At 42.7% G+C, this 15,879-nt stretch overlaps 1 protein-coding gene across 1 annotated transcript in view; it reads right to left on the bottom strand.

Moving 5' to 3' along the window:
• The window catches only part of LOC124612775 (discoidin domain-containing receptor tyrosine kinase B-like), a 260,476-nt gene that overhangs the window by 104,991 nt on the left and 139,606 nt on the right, over positions 1–15,879 (bottom strand). Inside the window, exon 7 of the mRNA XM_047141170.1 lies at positions 3,538–3,745. Coding sequence (XP_046997126.1) covers positions 3,538–3,745 — 208 coding nt within the window. The remainder of the gene's footprint in view (positions 1–3,537; positions 3,746–15,879) is intronic.

Here is a 15,879-nt window from a genome sequence, read left to right as displayed (position 1 = left end):
GTGGCGATCCGATGGGAGGGTGTGGGTGTTGCGAACGCCGATGAACGTCATCTGCGAGCGTGTGTACTGCCAACTGTAAAATTCGGAGGCGGTGGTGTTATGATGTGGTCGTGTTTTTCATGGAGGGGGCTTGCCCCCTTTGTTGTTCTGCGTAGCGCATCGCAGCACAGGCCTACATTAATGTTTTAAGCACCATCTTGCTTCCCACTGTTGAAGAGAAACTCGGGGATGGCGATTGCATCTTTCAAACGATCGAGCACCTGTTCATAATGCACGGCCCTTTGGAGGAGTGATTCACGACAATAACATCCCTGTAATGGACTGACTTACACAGAGTCCTGACCTGAATCCTATAGAGCACCTTTGGGATGGTTTGGAAAGCCGACTTCGTGCCTCGTGATGACTGGGTGTTGTGTGATGTCCTTAGGTTAGTTAGGTTTAAGTAGTTCTAAGTTCTAGGGGACAGATGACCATAGTTGTTAAGTCCCATAGTGGTCAGAGCCATTTGAACCATTTGAACCGACTTCGTGCCAGGCCTCACCGACCGGCATCGATTGCTCTCCTCGGTGCAGCACTCGGTGAAGAATGGGCTGCCATTCCCTAAGAAACCTTCCAGCACCTGATTGAACGCATGCCTGCGAGAGTGGGAGCTGCCGTCAAGGCTAACGGTGGGACAACGCCACATTGAATTCCAGCATTACCGATGGAGGGCGCCACGGAATTTGAGCAAAGTGTCCGGGTACTTTCGATCACGTAGTGTATATGTCACGTAACAGTCTGCCATTATGTTCTCATGTTGGCAACGATGCAGGCATTTGATTGCCTATTGTTGTATGCCTCTTAGATAGGAACGTTCTATTGTTGATGCAGTATTTAGGCGGGTTTGTACCAGCAGTATGAAGGAAGAGGTCAATGTCTGGTGCTTCAACTACTGAAGATTTTTCTGAATAAGGTTATATTTTATACTTTTCTGTCGAAATTTATCTTGCAATGTTTACAACGTTTGCTTAATGATGACGTTAAGATGCTGAAATTTGTGATATATCAGGTTACCCTCCATTCAGAGGCTGTTGGACGCAACGACCGTTATTTTTGATTTGTAAATAATAGATTTCAGCTATCAGTTGTCCTTTGGAATTTTTTTGGCAGATCTAGATTTCAGCTAGGAACTAGCCATTCTCAATGCACTATCATTTTTGTCAATGCATGTAATGCCTCTTGGTCGGGCTTTGTTCACAGTTCATTCATTGCACTGAGAATGGCTAGTTCCTAGCTCAAATCTAGATCTACCAATAAAAATTCCAAAGGACGACTGATAGCTGAAATCTATTATTTACAGATTTATGATATAGTTTACCTACATAACACAATTCACTATTATGGTTTCTAATCCTGTTTATAAATGTGCTACAAATTAGTAACACTAGCAGAACGTTCAATATAATGATTCCTTCTTATTCAGGGGCGTGACTGTGCACTAAATACTAGCTATTCTTGAGGCATGGGAAGAAGTTGCAACACATCTACTTATTGAGCCCCCTTAAACTAATACGGAAACTGGTGGAGATTCTGGTGTAGCAGATCAGGGGAGAAAGAGCTAATCTTGGACCACTGCAACTTCAGGGTGGCGCAGAAAACAGCAGAGTAACTCCAAGAAAAATGTGCTGTAAATGTGATATTTGTTTGTGGATAGAGTGTTTAGTACCACATCATATAAAGTGGGTATTGTTGCGCAAAAATACTATAAATGACAAATGCTGCGTTATTTTATTGGCTGTCATGTATTTCATTTATTTTTGTGTTTCACCTAGCGTGACATACCGGTTTTAACAAAAAGGTACAGCCAGACATTCAGGAAGAAAATGTGTAATATGAACATGGGTACAGAACCGCATTAGAGGTCAATTCCTACAGTTCTGCAGCAAATTAATTATGGGAAACGCACTAGGAAACAACACATCAGCAAAGTAGGAAAACAAATGGTTCAAAAATGAAATGTTCGAAATACCGTCCGTTAGCAAGGATGCATGCATCACCTCGTCATCACATTGAATCCCTGATGCTCTGACATATGACTGTGTATTGTTTCACAGCCTTCTGAAATAAGGGCACAGAGACTTTGTTGAATTTGTACTGGCGTTCCGTACACAATAGCTTTCAAATTCCCCACAAATTAAATTCTGGCGGGTCTAGGTCAGAAGAGCACGGAGTCCAAGGAATTCGTCCACCTGTACCTACACATTTACTAAGCAATCTTGTTTTTTAGATGCTTAGAAACCGTAACACTAAAATGTGGACGCGATCTATTGTGCTTGAAGTACATGCCTTGTCCCACTCGTAAAGGTACATCTTCTACCAAACGGTGGATTATGGCAGGTTTCTCTGTTGAGCCTGGGTGGAAGAACATGAAGTCCTAACAAACAGTCACCAAGAACTTCGGCCCAAACGTTGGCAGAAAATCTTTTTCGATGGCGTGACTGCACAATTTCGTGAGGATTCCGGACGGTACACAATAAGGAATACGAGTGTACCCAAACCTGAACTCTGTGGGACTCCCTACGTGACTTCTGTTTTGTCACTAAAATTTTTTCTGCTCCCAACATTGTCTGAGTTATTCACCACAACTTTTTGCATTATGTTTGGTAAGTATTATTGAAACCAGCTGTGTTCCCCACAATTAATGTGAATATGAAGAGTAGTATAAAATTAGCTCTAACAGGGAAATAAAAATTTGCAGACCAATGTCCATAGAACACGTTTTATTTCTCTACCTGTGAGTAATGTTTCTTAAAAGTTTGGGCATGCCTTTTTTTACACCCAGCGTATGTTCCACGCTATGTTGTTTAAATTATTAATTATTTTCGTAGTTCTGCTAGTGGTAGTATGTTCCGTTTATGGCAACAAATATACAAGTATATAATTTATGAAATTCAGAAGTGAAAAATCAACTGAGGCAGAAGGGGGCTAAAGTCAAGGGTATATCAACAAATTAAATAAGATTTACAATAGCTGGATCGCTGCGTACATCTCTAATGAAATCTTTCCTTTCCCTGAAAACTTTGAACTATTATGAGCCTCCAAAGTCAAGTAAACTTGAGACACCTGGTCGAGTTTATTTTGTACTGACCCCATGTTGTAAATTAGACAATGGTGAGACATTGCATTTACACAAGGTATTTCTCTTGCTAATGCTGTGAGTGCTGTATAAGAGTACGTTCATCACCACTTTCATTTCAGTCAGGTAATAACTTTAACAGCACCACCACTAACAACTCTTGTCTCACCGTAACGTTTGTATGTCATTATGAGGTTTTCCTTGCGGAGAGAGCATACCAGAAGTAGTCAGAATGTTTAAATTGTCATTTAGAGAAAACGAATTTTTTTGTTTGTCTACAGGTACGTGTCTCCACTCCTGGAACACAATAAAATCCCTGTGCCGCAGTACTGTAGCTCGCCACAAGTGTTTACAAACCAAGACGGCTCAGCCCAGCGGTAGATAATGGAAAATTTGTGGCAAACACACTTTGACGAACCTACCTGAATCGAAGGTGACCTCGCTGATCATGATCCACCGGTTGGCGAAATGCAGCCGCAGCTTGACGAAGCGGCCGACGCGGTGGTGAAGCTTGATGGAGATGTTGCGCGAGTTCTCGAAGATGCAGTCCTCGATGTAGGTGTACGTGATGGGTTCCCCGTCGTAGTGCTTGCCGCCCACGCTGAACAGGACGTTCGCCTCTGAAAACACCTGAAAGGAAACCAATCGAATATTAATATATTTTAATAATACCGTTGGAAACAAGGGCAGGTCTTTCCGTATTTGTCAAGGCAGTCGTTGTTTCGTAGATCTCATTTGCAAAAGTCCTTTCCGAAATTCAAAAGTCAGTTAAACAGTCAATCTTACGTTCACTTCCCCTTCTTATGATACTGTCGCTGACGACATTATCGTTTACCACGTCCCTATAACAAGAATTTAAAGATCTTTCTGTGGTTATCTTCATGCAGCTCTTACAGAAAATATTATTTTGAATTTTTTGTCCTGTGTGGACTGCAAGCTCTTATGTCACATACATGGAAAACACATCTTTCAATTTATCCTCCTCTCTTTCCCATCTGCTGCTGTGGTTTACACTACACTCAATATCTGTACAGACACTATGCTTCATGTTAAAATTGTTCCTCGTTTTGACACAACAGAGAACGGTTTCACCTGGTTAAATAACAACGCTCGACTGCACACTGTTCGTCACGTGTACGTTATGCGTTCTTCAGAAACCCGTTCCCTCTGCAATTCGAGGCTCCAGAAGTTAATTACGACTATACGTTGCGCTTTACCGATGTGGATTTTCGTTATTGGTAAATGACTAACGAGGAATACCTCGAGGATAACTGCAAGACTGTAGAAGTAGGCATGATGAGGAGGAAAATGTCGCTTATAGGGACATTAAAGAGATCTTTGGACGAAAGAGTAGCAGTTGCATGAAAATTAAGAGCTCAGATGGCAAACCGCTACTAAGCACAGAAGGGAAAGCTGAAAGGTAAAAGGAATGAATACAATTTCTATTCCGGCAAATGAACTTCAAGACAATATCTTAGAAAAAGATGAAAATTATATGAAGATGAGAAAAAAGATATCGTACTGGGAGAAGAATCTGAAAGAATACTGCCAAACAAAAGTCAAAACAAGGTGCCAGTAGTAGATTAAACTAACTCAGAATTACTGACAATCCTGATAGAGGCAGAAAATGTCACATTATTCCACCTAACGTAGAAATGAAACGAAACAGGTGAAATACTCTCCGATGTCAAGAAGAATGTAATAATTGCAGTTCCAAGGACGGCAGGTACTGACCGGTGTATTTCCCAAGTATCGGTTTCGTAAGTCATAGGCTTGGGAAATCATGACAATCATTTACAGAGAAAAAATGTAGGAACACGCAAGGCAGTACTGACCGTACGACGTATGGGCAAAATCGAAGAAAGGCAAACCAACGTTTAAAGATTTGTAGCCTTAGAGAAATTATGGAAAGTTTTTGGCACCGTTAAGTGCGCTACACTCTTCACAGTTCATAAGCTGGCACATGTAGGACACAGATAATGAAAGATTAACTGCAACTTGTACAGAAAAATAACTGCAGTTATACGAGTCGAAGAACGTGCAAGGAAAGCTGTGGTTGAGAAGGGAGTGAGAGCGAGTTGTAGTCTATCCGCTATGTTATTTCCTTTGTACATTGAGAAAGTAGCAAAGGAAACCAATGAGAAATTAGGAAAAGGAAAGAAATTCAGGGAGTTCAAATAAAAACTACAAGGTTTACTGATGACGTTGCTATTCTGTCAGAGATGGCAAAAGGTCTTGGTAGATCAATTGACCGAAATGGATAATGTCTCGGAAGGAGGTTATAAGATGTACTTCAACAAAAGTAAAACAGAGGTGAAAGACTTTGGTGGAATTAAGTCGGACGGTAATGAAGGATTTAGGTTAGAAAATGAGATACTAAAAGGAACAGATTAGTTCTGTTTTAACAAAATAACTAACGATGACAGAAGTAGAATGGATATAAACTGCAGACTGGCAATAGTAAGGAAAGCATTTATGAAAATGAGTGATTTATTTACATCTAGTGTAAATTGAAATGTTTAGAAGTAAACTGTAAAAGGTGAAAGAAGAAATTTGTGGAAAGGTTTGACAACAATAAGCTATCTTTTGGTAGGACACATTCTCAGGGACGAAACAGTCACCAGTCTGGCAAAAGTGTGGAGAGTAAAAACTGTATAGAGAGACCAAGGGTTGAATACAGTAAAGAGGTTAAAATCGATGTGCGTTGCAACAGTTACGCAGAGGCGAAAAGGCTTGCGCAGAACAGACAAGCGTTGAGTGTTGCATCAAACCAGTCTTTGGACTATTTACCACAACGACAACATGTACCATAACTAGTTGCAGGAGGTATTATATCTTCAGAATGTAGGCATACGAGGGGCGTTTGAAAAGTCCGTGCAAAAATAAAAACTACTTACATGCCTGGGGTAAACCTTTTTTTATTTTTCGACATAGTCTCCTTTTAGACGACACTTCATCAACGCTGTTCTAATTTGTTGATCCCTTCCGAATAACAGAAACAGACGAACTCTGCAAATTAGCTATTAGTTGCTGCAATCACCTTCTCGTTAGAATAAAATCTTTGTCGCGCCAGCCATTTCTTCAAATTGGGGAACAAACAGTACTCTGAGGGAGTCAAGTCTGGAGAACAGAGGGACATGAAACGAGATGGAATTCTGTTTCCAATAATTTTGCGACCACAACTGCTGAGGTGTGTGCTGGTGCATTGTCGTGATGGAAAAGGACTTTTTTGCGGTCCAATCGCTGGCGTCTTTCTTGTAGCTCGAATTTCAAACGGTCCAATAACGCTGAATAATATGCACCTGTAATAGTTTTACCCTTTTCCATATAGTTGATGAGGATTATCTCTTGCGAATCCCAAAAGACATTCGCCATAATCTTTCCGGTCGAAGGAATGGTCTACGCCTTTTTTGGTGCAGATTCTCCCTCGGTAACCCATTGTTTAGATTGTTGTTTGGTCTCAGGAGTGTGGTAATGTATCCATGTTTCATCCACAGTGACGAAAGGACTGTCCTGCGAATTCTTCCAGAACAGCTCCAAACCATCCTTGCAACATTTCACACGATTCAGTTTTTGGTCAAACGAGAGGAATCGTGGAACCCATCTTGCGGATAGCTTTCTCATGTACAAATTTTTATGCAAAATATCATGTACCCGTTCATTAGATATGCCCACAGCACCAGCAATCTCACGTACCTTAAATCTTCATCATCCATCACCATATAATCCATTTTATCAATGATTTCTGGAGTCGTAACCAACACATGACGTCCAGAACGTTCAGCATCACTTGTGCCCATATGGCGAATCCGAAAATTTTGAAACCACTTATGAACTGTTATAACCGAAGGTGCAGTGTCACCGTAATGTTTATCAAGCTTCCTTTTAGTCTCTTGAGGCGTTTTGCCTTTCATAAAAAGCACTCCGTCTAGGCCACGAGTGGCACATCGGGACCATCCGACCCCCGTGTCATCCTCAACTGAGGATGCGGATAGGAGGGGCGTGTTGTCAGCACACCTCTCTTCCGGTCGTTTTGATGGTTTTCTTTGACCGGAGCCACTACTATTTCCCGAGTAGCTCCTCAATTGGCATTACGAGGCTGATTGCACCCCGAAAAATGGCAACACTGCACGGCGGCCTGGATGGTCACCCATCCAAGTGCCAGCCACGCCCGACAGCGCTTAACTTCGGTGATCTCACGGGAACGGGTGTATCCACTGCGGCAAGGCCGTTGCTTTTGCTTTTCATAAAGTAATGTTTAATCACCATACGAAATTCTTTTTCGTTCATTTTTTGACAATCACTAGACTTCCTTGATTCACACGAATGCCAAACACAAAGAAATCGACCAATATGGCTGAAACTTGGTGCGCGTTTTTCCCAAAGATGCTACTAACTAAATATGACCTCGATACGCGCCGGTGGTGCCATCTGTCTGACTTTGCACGGACTTTTCAAACGACCCTTGTACTTCACTGAATTGCCACTGTTGTTGTTGTTGTGGTCTTCAGTCCTGAGACTGGTTTGATGCAGCTCTCCATGCTATCCTGTGCAAGCTTCTTCATCTCCCAGTACTTACTGCAACCTACATCCTTCTGAATTTGTTTAGTGTATTCATCTCTTGGTCTCCCTCTACGATTTTTACCCTCCACGCTGCCCTACAATGCTAAATTTGTGATCCCCTGATGCCTCAGAACATGTCCTACCAACCGGTCCCTTCTTCTTGTCAAGTTGTGCCACAAACTCCTCTTCTCCCCAATTCTATTCAATACCTCCTCATTAGTTATGTGATTTACCCATCTAATCTTCAGCATCCTTCTGTAGCACCACATTTCGAAAGCTTCTATTCTCTTCTTGTCCAAACTATTTATCGTCCATGTTTCACTTCCATACATGGCTACACTCCATACAAATATTTTCAGAAACGTCTTCCTGACACTTAAATCTATACTCGATGTTAACAAATTTCTCTTCTTCAGAAACGCTTTCCTTGCCATTGGCAGTCTACATTTTATGTCCTCTCTACTTCGACCATCATGAGTTATTTTGCTCCCCAAATAACAAAACTCCTTTATTACTTTAAGTGTCTCATTTCCTAATCTAATTCCCATCAGCATCACCCGACTTAATATGACTACATTCCATTATCCTCGTTTTGCTTTTTTTGATGTTCATCTTATATCCTCCTTTCAAGACACTGTCCATTCCGTTCAACTGCTCTTCCAAGTCCTTTGCTGTCTCTGACAGAATACAATGTCATCGGCGAACCTCAAAGTTTTTATTTCTCCTCCATGGATTTTAATACGCACTCCGAATTTTTCTTTTGTTTCCCTTACTGCTTGCTCAACATACAGATTGAATAACATCGGGGAAAGGCTACAACCCTGTCTCACTCCCTTCCCAACCACTGCTTCCCTTTCATGTCCCTCGGCTCTTATAACTGCCATCTGGTTTCTGTACAAATTGTAAATAGCCTTTCGCTCCCTGTATTTTACCCCTGCTACCTTTAGAATTTGAAAGAGAGTATTCCCGTCAACATTGTCAAAAGCTTTCTCTAAGTCTACAAATGTAGGTTTGCCTTCCCTTAATCTTTCTTCTGAGGTAAGTCTTAAGGTCAGCATTGCCTCACGTGTTCTAATATTTCTACGGAATCCAAACTGATCTTCCCCAAGGTCGGCTTCTACTATTTTTTCCATTCGTCTGTAAAGAATTCGCGTTAGTATTTTGCAGCTGTGGCTTATTAAACTAATTGTTCGGTAATTTTCACATCTGTCAACACCTGCTTTCTTTGGGATTGGTATTATTATATTCTTCTTGAAGTCTGAGGGTATTTCGCCTGTCTGTTACCTTTTGCTCACCAAATGGTAGAGTTTTGTCAGGAGTGGCTCTCCCAAGGCTGTCAGTAGCTCTAATGGAATTTTGTCTACTCCCGGGACCTTGTTTCGACTCAGGTCTTTCAGTGCTCTGTCAAATTCTTCACGCAGTATCACATCTCCCATTTCATCCTCATCTACATCCTCTTTCATTTCCATAATACTGTACTCAAGAACAGATTACCAGATACGAAACAGTCGTCAATCTGTCAACGGGAGAAAGTGTATGGTGTAAAATCTGTACAGAGAGACCAAGGGATGAATACAGTAAACAGGTTAAAATCGATGTGCGTTGCAATAGTTACGCAGAGAAGAAAAGTCTTGCGCAGAATAGACAAGCGTTGAGTGTTGCATTAAACCAATCTTGGGGTTATAGATCACAACAACAACAAAATGTAACATAACTAGTTGCAGGAAGTATTATATCTTCAGAATGTAGGCATACTTCACTGACTTGCTGCTACAATACCACAAATCGAAACGTTGCAGCTTCCATGTTCTGGTTGGAGTCCCTGCTGTTCGTCTTCGCGTTATTACTGCTTTCTCGATTTAACTGGCAACGATAGGCGGGGTGGCACTTTTAATGGCGTTGGCCGGACGCGTCGGCGCGCTGTAGGCGGTCGTAAACATAGGATCGGTGTCGCGGGGCGTCGCTTGGCGGCGTCGCATGCCGGTCACGTCACGTATTGTGCGCGCTCAGACTGCTGACGCTGCCGGAAGCTCCGCGGGTAGCGGTTCCGGCCACCCCCACACCACACCACAAAGGTGCCGCCTCTCCCCAGCATCCCGAAACAGTGGCATTAATCTTAACAAAACGCCCCGTTGGAACAAAGTGCAGTAGCGGCTTCAATACCCATTGTATTTGGGATACATGAGCATTTCTCATATCAGAAAACACACTGGCGGAAAGTAAAATCAGAATATTGTCTTAGGGTTTCCCAAACAACTCATAAATTATACAAATGATGTACTTAAAACGTTTCCTTTTACTGAAGAAAAGCTCAAGCGATTATCACGTACGGTTGTATGTACCAATGATGAAAGACCCTTATTGGTAAATGGTATAGTCCCCAAGGCCGGAAACGGAAGCTTTGACATCTTGGGACTACATTATTACACAGCTTCTCGACTTGCTCGTGTAGTTCTATAAGACATATACGAGGCGTATTTTTTAAGTAAGTACCGTTTTGAAAATAAAAAAAGACATGCTAAGATATCTCAATAATTTTATTTTTACATGAAAGCCTGTACCTTAATCTACTTTTCTACATAATTTCCGTCAATATCGAGGTCCTTGTCATAACGTTGTACCACTTTCTGAATACCCTCCTCATAGAAGTCTGCCGCTTGACTTGTTAACCACTGCATCACCACTGTTTTGTCTTCGTCATCGTCTTAAAGACGCTGACCGCCCAGGTGTTTCTTCAAGTGTGGGAACATATGGTAGTCACTGGGCGCAAGATCGGGGCTGTACGGAGGATGGTCTAGAATTTCCCATCGAAAAGATGTGATGAGATCTTTGGTCTGATTCGCCACATGCGGACGGGCATTGTCTTGCAGCAAAACAATGCCCTTGCTCAACTTCCATGGACTGTTGCTTTGATTCTGGTGTGACGTAGGCCACCCTTGTTTCATCGCCCGTAACAATTTCGCTTAAGAAAGCATCACCGTCGTTGTTGTACAGCTCAAGGAAAGTCAATGCACTGTCTAAACGTTTGGTTTTGTGGATATCCTTCAACATTTTCGGTACCCAACGTGCGCACAATTTTCGGTAACTCAAGTGCTCGGGCACAATGCCATACAAAACACTACGAGACACATTAGGAAAGCCATCCCGCAAGGAGGAAATCGTAAAGCGTCTGTTTTCTTTCACATTATTGTCCACTGCCGTTTCCAAACTTTCATTAACGACCGAAAGACGCCCACTCCGTCGTTCACCACGCACATTTGTGCGGCCATCTTTAAATGCTCTCACCCACTTTCCTACCGTTCCATCGCTCATAATGTTTTCTCCTAAACTGCGCAGATCTCACGATGAGTATCGATCGCTTTTAGGCCTTTAGCACTAAGAAATCTTTAACAGCCCGTACTTCACAGTCGGTGGGACTCACGATTATCGGAAGCATCTTACTCAGTGCACAACGTAAGCAAGGAAGAATCAGACTGTAATGGCGTCAGTGCGCATATTAAGGTACAGGCTTTCATGTACGAGGGTAGTTCAATAAGTAATACAACACATTTTTTTTCTCGGCCAATTTTGGTTGAAAAAACCGGAAATGTCTTGTGGAATATTTTCAAACATTCCCGCTTCGTCTCGTATAGTTTCATTGACTTCCGACAGGTTGCAAACAACGGGCAGTGATCGAGTTTCTTTTGGCGGAAAACCAGGGCATTTCAGATATTCATAGGTGCTTGCAGAATGTCTACGGTGATCTGGCAGTGTACAAAAGCACGGTGAGTCGTTGGGCAAAGCGTGTGTCATCATCGCCGCAAGGTAAAGCCAGAATGTCTGATCTCCCGCGTGCGGGCCGGCCGTGCACAGCTGTGACTCCTGCAATGGCGGAGCGTGCAAACACACTCGTTCGAGATGATCGACGGATCACCATCAAACAACTCAGTGCTCAACTTGACATCTCTGTTGGTAGTGCTGTCACAATTGTTCACCAGTTGGGATATTCAAAGGTTTGTTCCCGCTGGGTCCCTCGTTGTCTAACCGAACACCATAAAGAGCAAAGGAGAACCATCTGTGCGGAATTGCTTGCTCGTCATGTGGCTGAGGGTGACAATTTCTTGTCAAAGATTGTTACAGGCGATGAAACATGGGTTCATCACTTCGAACCTGAAACAAAACGGCAATCAATGGAGTGGCGCCACACCCACTCCCCTGCCAAGAAAAAATTTAAAGCCATACCCTCAGCCGGTAAAGTCATAGTTACAGTCTTCTGGGACGCTGAAGGGGTTATTTTGTTCGATGTCCTTCCCCATGGTCAAACGATCAACTCTGAAGTGTATTGTGCTACTCTTCAGAAATTGAAGAAACGACTTCAGCGTGTTCGTAGGCACAAAAATCTGAACGAACTTCTCCTTCTTCATGACAACGCAAGACCTCACACAAGTCTTCGCACCCGAGAGGAGCTCACAAAACTTCAGTGGACTGTTCTTCCTCATGCACCCTACAGCCCCAATCTCGCACCGTCGGATTTCCATATGTTTGGCCCAATGAAGGACGCAATCCGTGGGAGGCACTACGCGGATGATGAAGAAGTTATTGATGCAGTACGACGTTGGCTCCGACATCGATCAGTGGAATGGTACCGTGCAGGCATACAGGCCCTCATTTCAAGGTGGCGTAAGGCCGTAGCATTGAATGGAGATTACGTTGAAAAATAGTGTTGTGTAGCTAAAAGATTGGGGAATAACCTGGTGTATTTCAATGCTGAATAAAACAACCCCTGTTTCAGAACAAAAATGTGTTGCATTACTTATTGAACTGCCCCCGTACAAATAAAATTATTGTGATATCTTAGCACGCCTTCTTTTAATTTCAAAACGGTACTTACTTAAAAAACACGCCTCTTAGATGGACTTGTCCCGCGATTCAATAGCCAAATCATGCCCCACACGTGCTTCGTCGGGGACAAGACAGGCACTCGTGCCGGTGCTGAAAGTATCTGTACGTTTTGTAGAGCTCGAATGATGTCTGGGAGACCATCTTCTGGTGAAACAGTACATCAGTTTATGATATTTCCTGTACCTACTGTCCCTTTCATTCATACCATATCTAACATGAACAGCTAATATTATTCTCACAGTAAATAATTCTTGGCGTAAACCACTGATCGTCAAAGCCACTAATTTACTCGTCCTTCTCTAACGATAGCCAAGAGCACGCTGTATATTTATAACGGTCAGTAAAATAAGAACGAGAAAGATCGAAAAATACTAAGTAAACTATTATTTCATAGATAATAACTTTAATACGTGTATCCGACTGTGAGAGAAGATGGGAAATGTCTTTACGGAAAAAGGTTTGCAGTTACCTGTGAAACCATTGCGCCTAGGTGTGCACGCCTTCGTCCGAATCAAGTCGACGACAACGAATTCCTTTCTTCAGGTCTCCAAAAATATGGAAACTGCATTGGTAAAGATTGGGACTCTATGGAGGAGCAGTCCATATTAGATATGGCAAGAATAAAACGGACAATAGGCACAGGCAATATCATGTACTGTTTCAACAGAAAATGGTTGTCCAGACATCATGCGAGCTCTACACGATGTGCGGATACTTCCCAGCGAAATATCTGGAGCGTAGTCGGAACAGTCTGGCAACATGTGGGTGGGCATTACGCTGCAACAGAATAATGCCGTCTGTCGACATTCAAGGGCGTTTGCACGTGATAGTGCGCTTCAATTGATGCAGCGTCCAAGTACCGCTGCTCTTCAATTGTGGCGCAATGTTCCAGAAAGTCAAAGAGGAATGAGGCCTTGAAGTCAAAGGAAAAGGTCATCAAGACTTTCCGAGAGCTGGCGTGCTTGTTGTTTTGACCACGTTTTAGCAATTTCGCTGGGAAGCCCTTGTACATCCTCCATATAGTCCCGATATCTGCCACTGCGATTTCCTCATTTTTGAAGTTATGAAAAAAGACATTCGTGGCCTTCGATTTCATTGAAAGAGGTGCACACCTGGGTACAGTTATTATTCGACAAGCAAGCGCAAAAGTTTTTCCACGAAGGCGTTAACAGCCAACATGGATGAATCTATGAACAGTTATGACGGATACTTTTGATGTAATAAATAGTTTACTTACTTTTTCCTCCTGTCTCGTTTTCATTTCATTATACCTCTTTCATACAGTTCATACAGTTCAGCGTGAGATTCATAGTCTTGTAACCTATAACTGCTGTCAAATGAATGACTTCGGCTGCTAAATGGAGTGCATAACACATTTTCTGGTCACTTTTTTATTCTGCCTGGCATCCGGTATTGATGTTAGTTGCAAAGCTGAAATGACATACGAGTTTCTTTGCCTGACTTGTTGTAGACTGAACCGCGTAATGTTGAACATTTCAATTACATTGCATCCGACTCCGAGGCCGACCACTACTCAACTCTACATCTACATCTACATCTATATCCATACTCCGCAAGCCACCTGACGGTGTGTGGCGGAGGGTACCTTGAGTACCTCTATCGGTTCTCTCTTCTATTCCAGTCTCGTATTGTTCGTGGAAAGAAGGATTGTCGGTATGCCTCTGTGTGGGCTCTAATCTCTCTGATTTTATCCTCATGGTCTCTTCGCGAGATATACGTAGGAGGGAGCAATGTACTGCTTGATTCCTCGGTGAAGGTATGTTCCCGAAACTTTGACAAAAGCCCATACGGAGCTACTGAGCGTCTCTCCCGCAGAGTCTTCCACTGGAGTTTATCTATCGTCTCCCTAACGCTTTCGTGATTACTAAATGATCCTGTAACGAAGCTCGCTGCTCTCCGTTGGATCTTCCCTATCTCTTTTATCAACCGTATCTGGTACGGATCCCACACTGCTGAACAGTATTCAAGCAGTGGGGGAACAATCGTACTGTAACCTACTTCCTCTGTTTTCGGATTGCATTTCATTAGGATTCTTCCAATGAATCTCAGTCTGGCATCTGCTTTACCAACGATCAGCTTTAGATAATCATTCCATTTTGAATCACTCGCAATGCCTACTCCCAGATAATTTATGGAATTAACTGCTTCCAGTTGCTGACCTGCTATATTGTAGCTAAATAATATGGGATCTTTCTTTCTATGTATTCGCAGCACATTACAATTGTCTACATTGAGATTCAATTGCCATTCTCTGCACCATGAGTCAATTCGCTGCAGATCCTCCTGCATTTCAGTACAATTTTCCATTGTTAAAACCTCTCGATATACCACAGCATCATCCGCAAAAAACCTCAGTGAACTTCCGATGTCATACACCAGGTCATTTATGTATATTGTGAATAGCAACGGTCCTACGACACTCCCCTGCGGCACAACTGAAATCACTCTTACTTCGGAAGACTTCTCTCCATTGAGAATGACATGCTGAGTTCTGTTATCTGGGAACTCTTCAATCCAATCACACGATTGGTCTGATAGTCCATATGCTCTCACTTTGTTCATTAAACGACTGTGGGGAACTGTATCAAACGCCTTGCGGAAGTCAAGAAACACGGCATCTACCTGTGAACCCGTGTCTATGGCCATCTGAGTCTCGTGGACGAATAGCGCGAGCTGGGTTTCACACGACCGTCTTTTTCGAAACCCATGCTGATTTCTACAGAGTAGAGATCTAGTCTCCAGAAAAGTCATTATACTCGAACATAATACGGCTTCCAAAATTCTACAACTGATCGCTATATATCTATAGGTCTATAGTTCTGCACATCTGTTCGGCGTCCCTTCTTGAAAACGGGGATGACCTGTGCCCTTTTCCAATCCTTTGGAACGCTACGCTCTTCTAGAGACCCACGGTACACCGCTGCAAGAAGGGGGGCAAGTTCCTTCACGTACCCTGTGTAAAATCGAACTGATATCCCATCAGGTCCAGCGGCCTTTCCTCTTTTGAGCGAGTTTAATTGTTTTTCTATCCCTCTGTCGCCTATTTCGATATCTACCATTTTGTCACCTGTGCGACAATCTAGAGAAGCAACTACAGTGCAGCCTTCCTCTGTGAAACAGCTTTGGAAAAAGACATTTAGTATTTCGGCCTTTAGTCTGTCATCCTCTGTTTCAGTACCAGTTTGGTCACAGAGTGTATGGACATTTTGTTTTGATCCACCTACCGCTCTGACATAAGACCAAAATTTCTTAGGATTTTCTGCCAAGTCAGAACATAGGACTTTACGTTCGAATTCATT

The sequence above is a fragment of the Schistocerca americana genome, chromosome 4, assembly GCF_021461395.2.
Source record: "Schistocerca americana isolate TAMUIC-IGC-003095 chromosome 4, iqSchAmer2.1, whole genome shotgun sequence".
NCBI lineage: Eukaryota > Metazoa > Arthropoda > Insecta > Orthoptera > Acrididae > Schistocerca > Schistocerca americana.
Note: the sequence above shows the minus strand (reverse complement) of the source record. Positions and strands in the feature narration are given on the sequence as shown.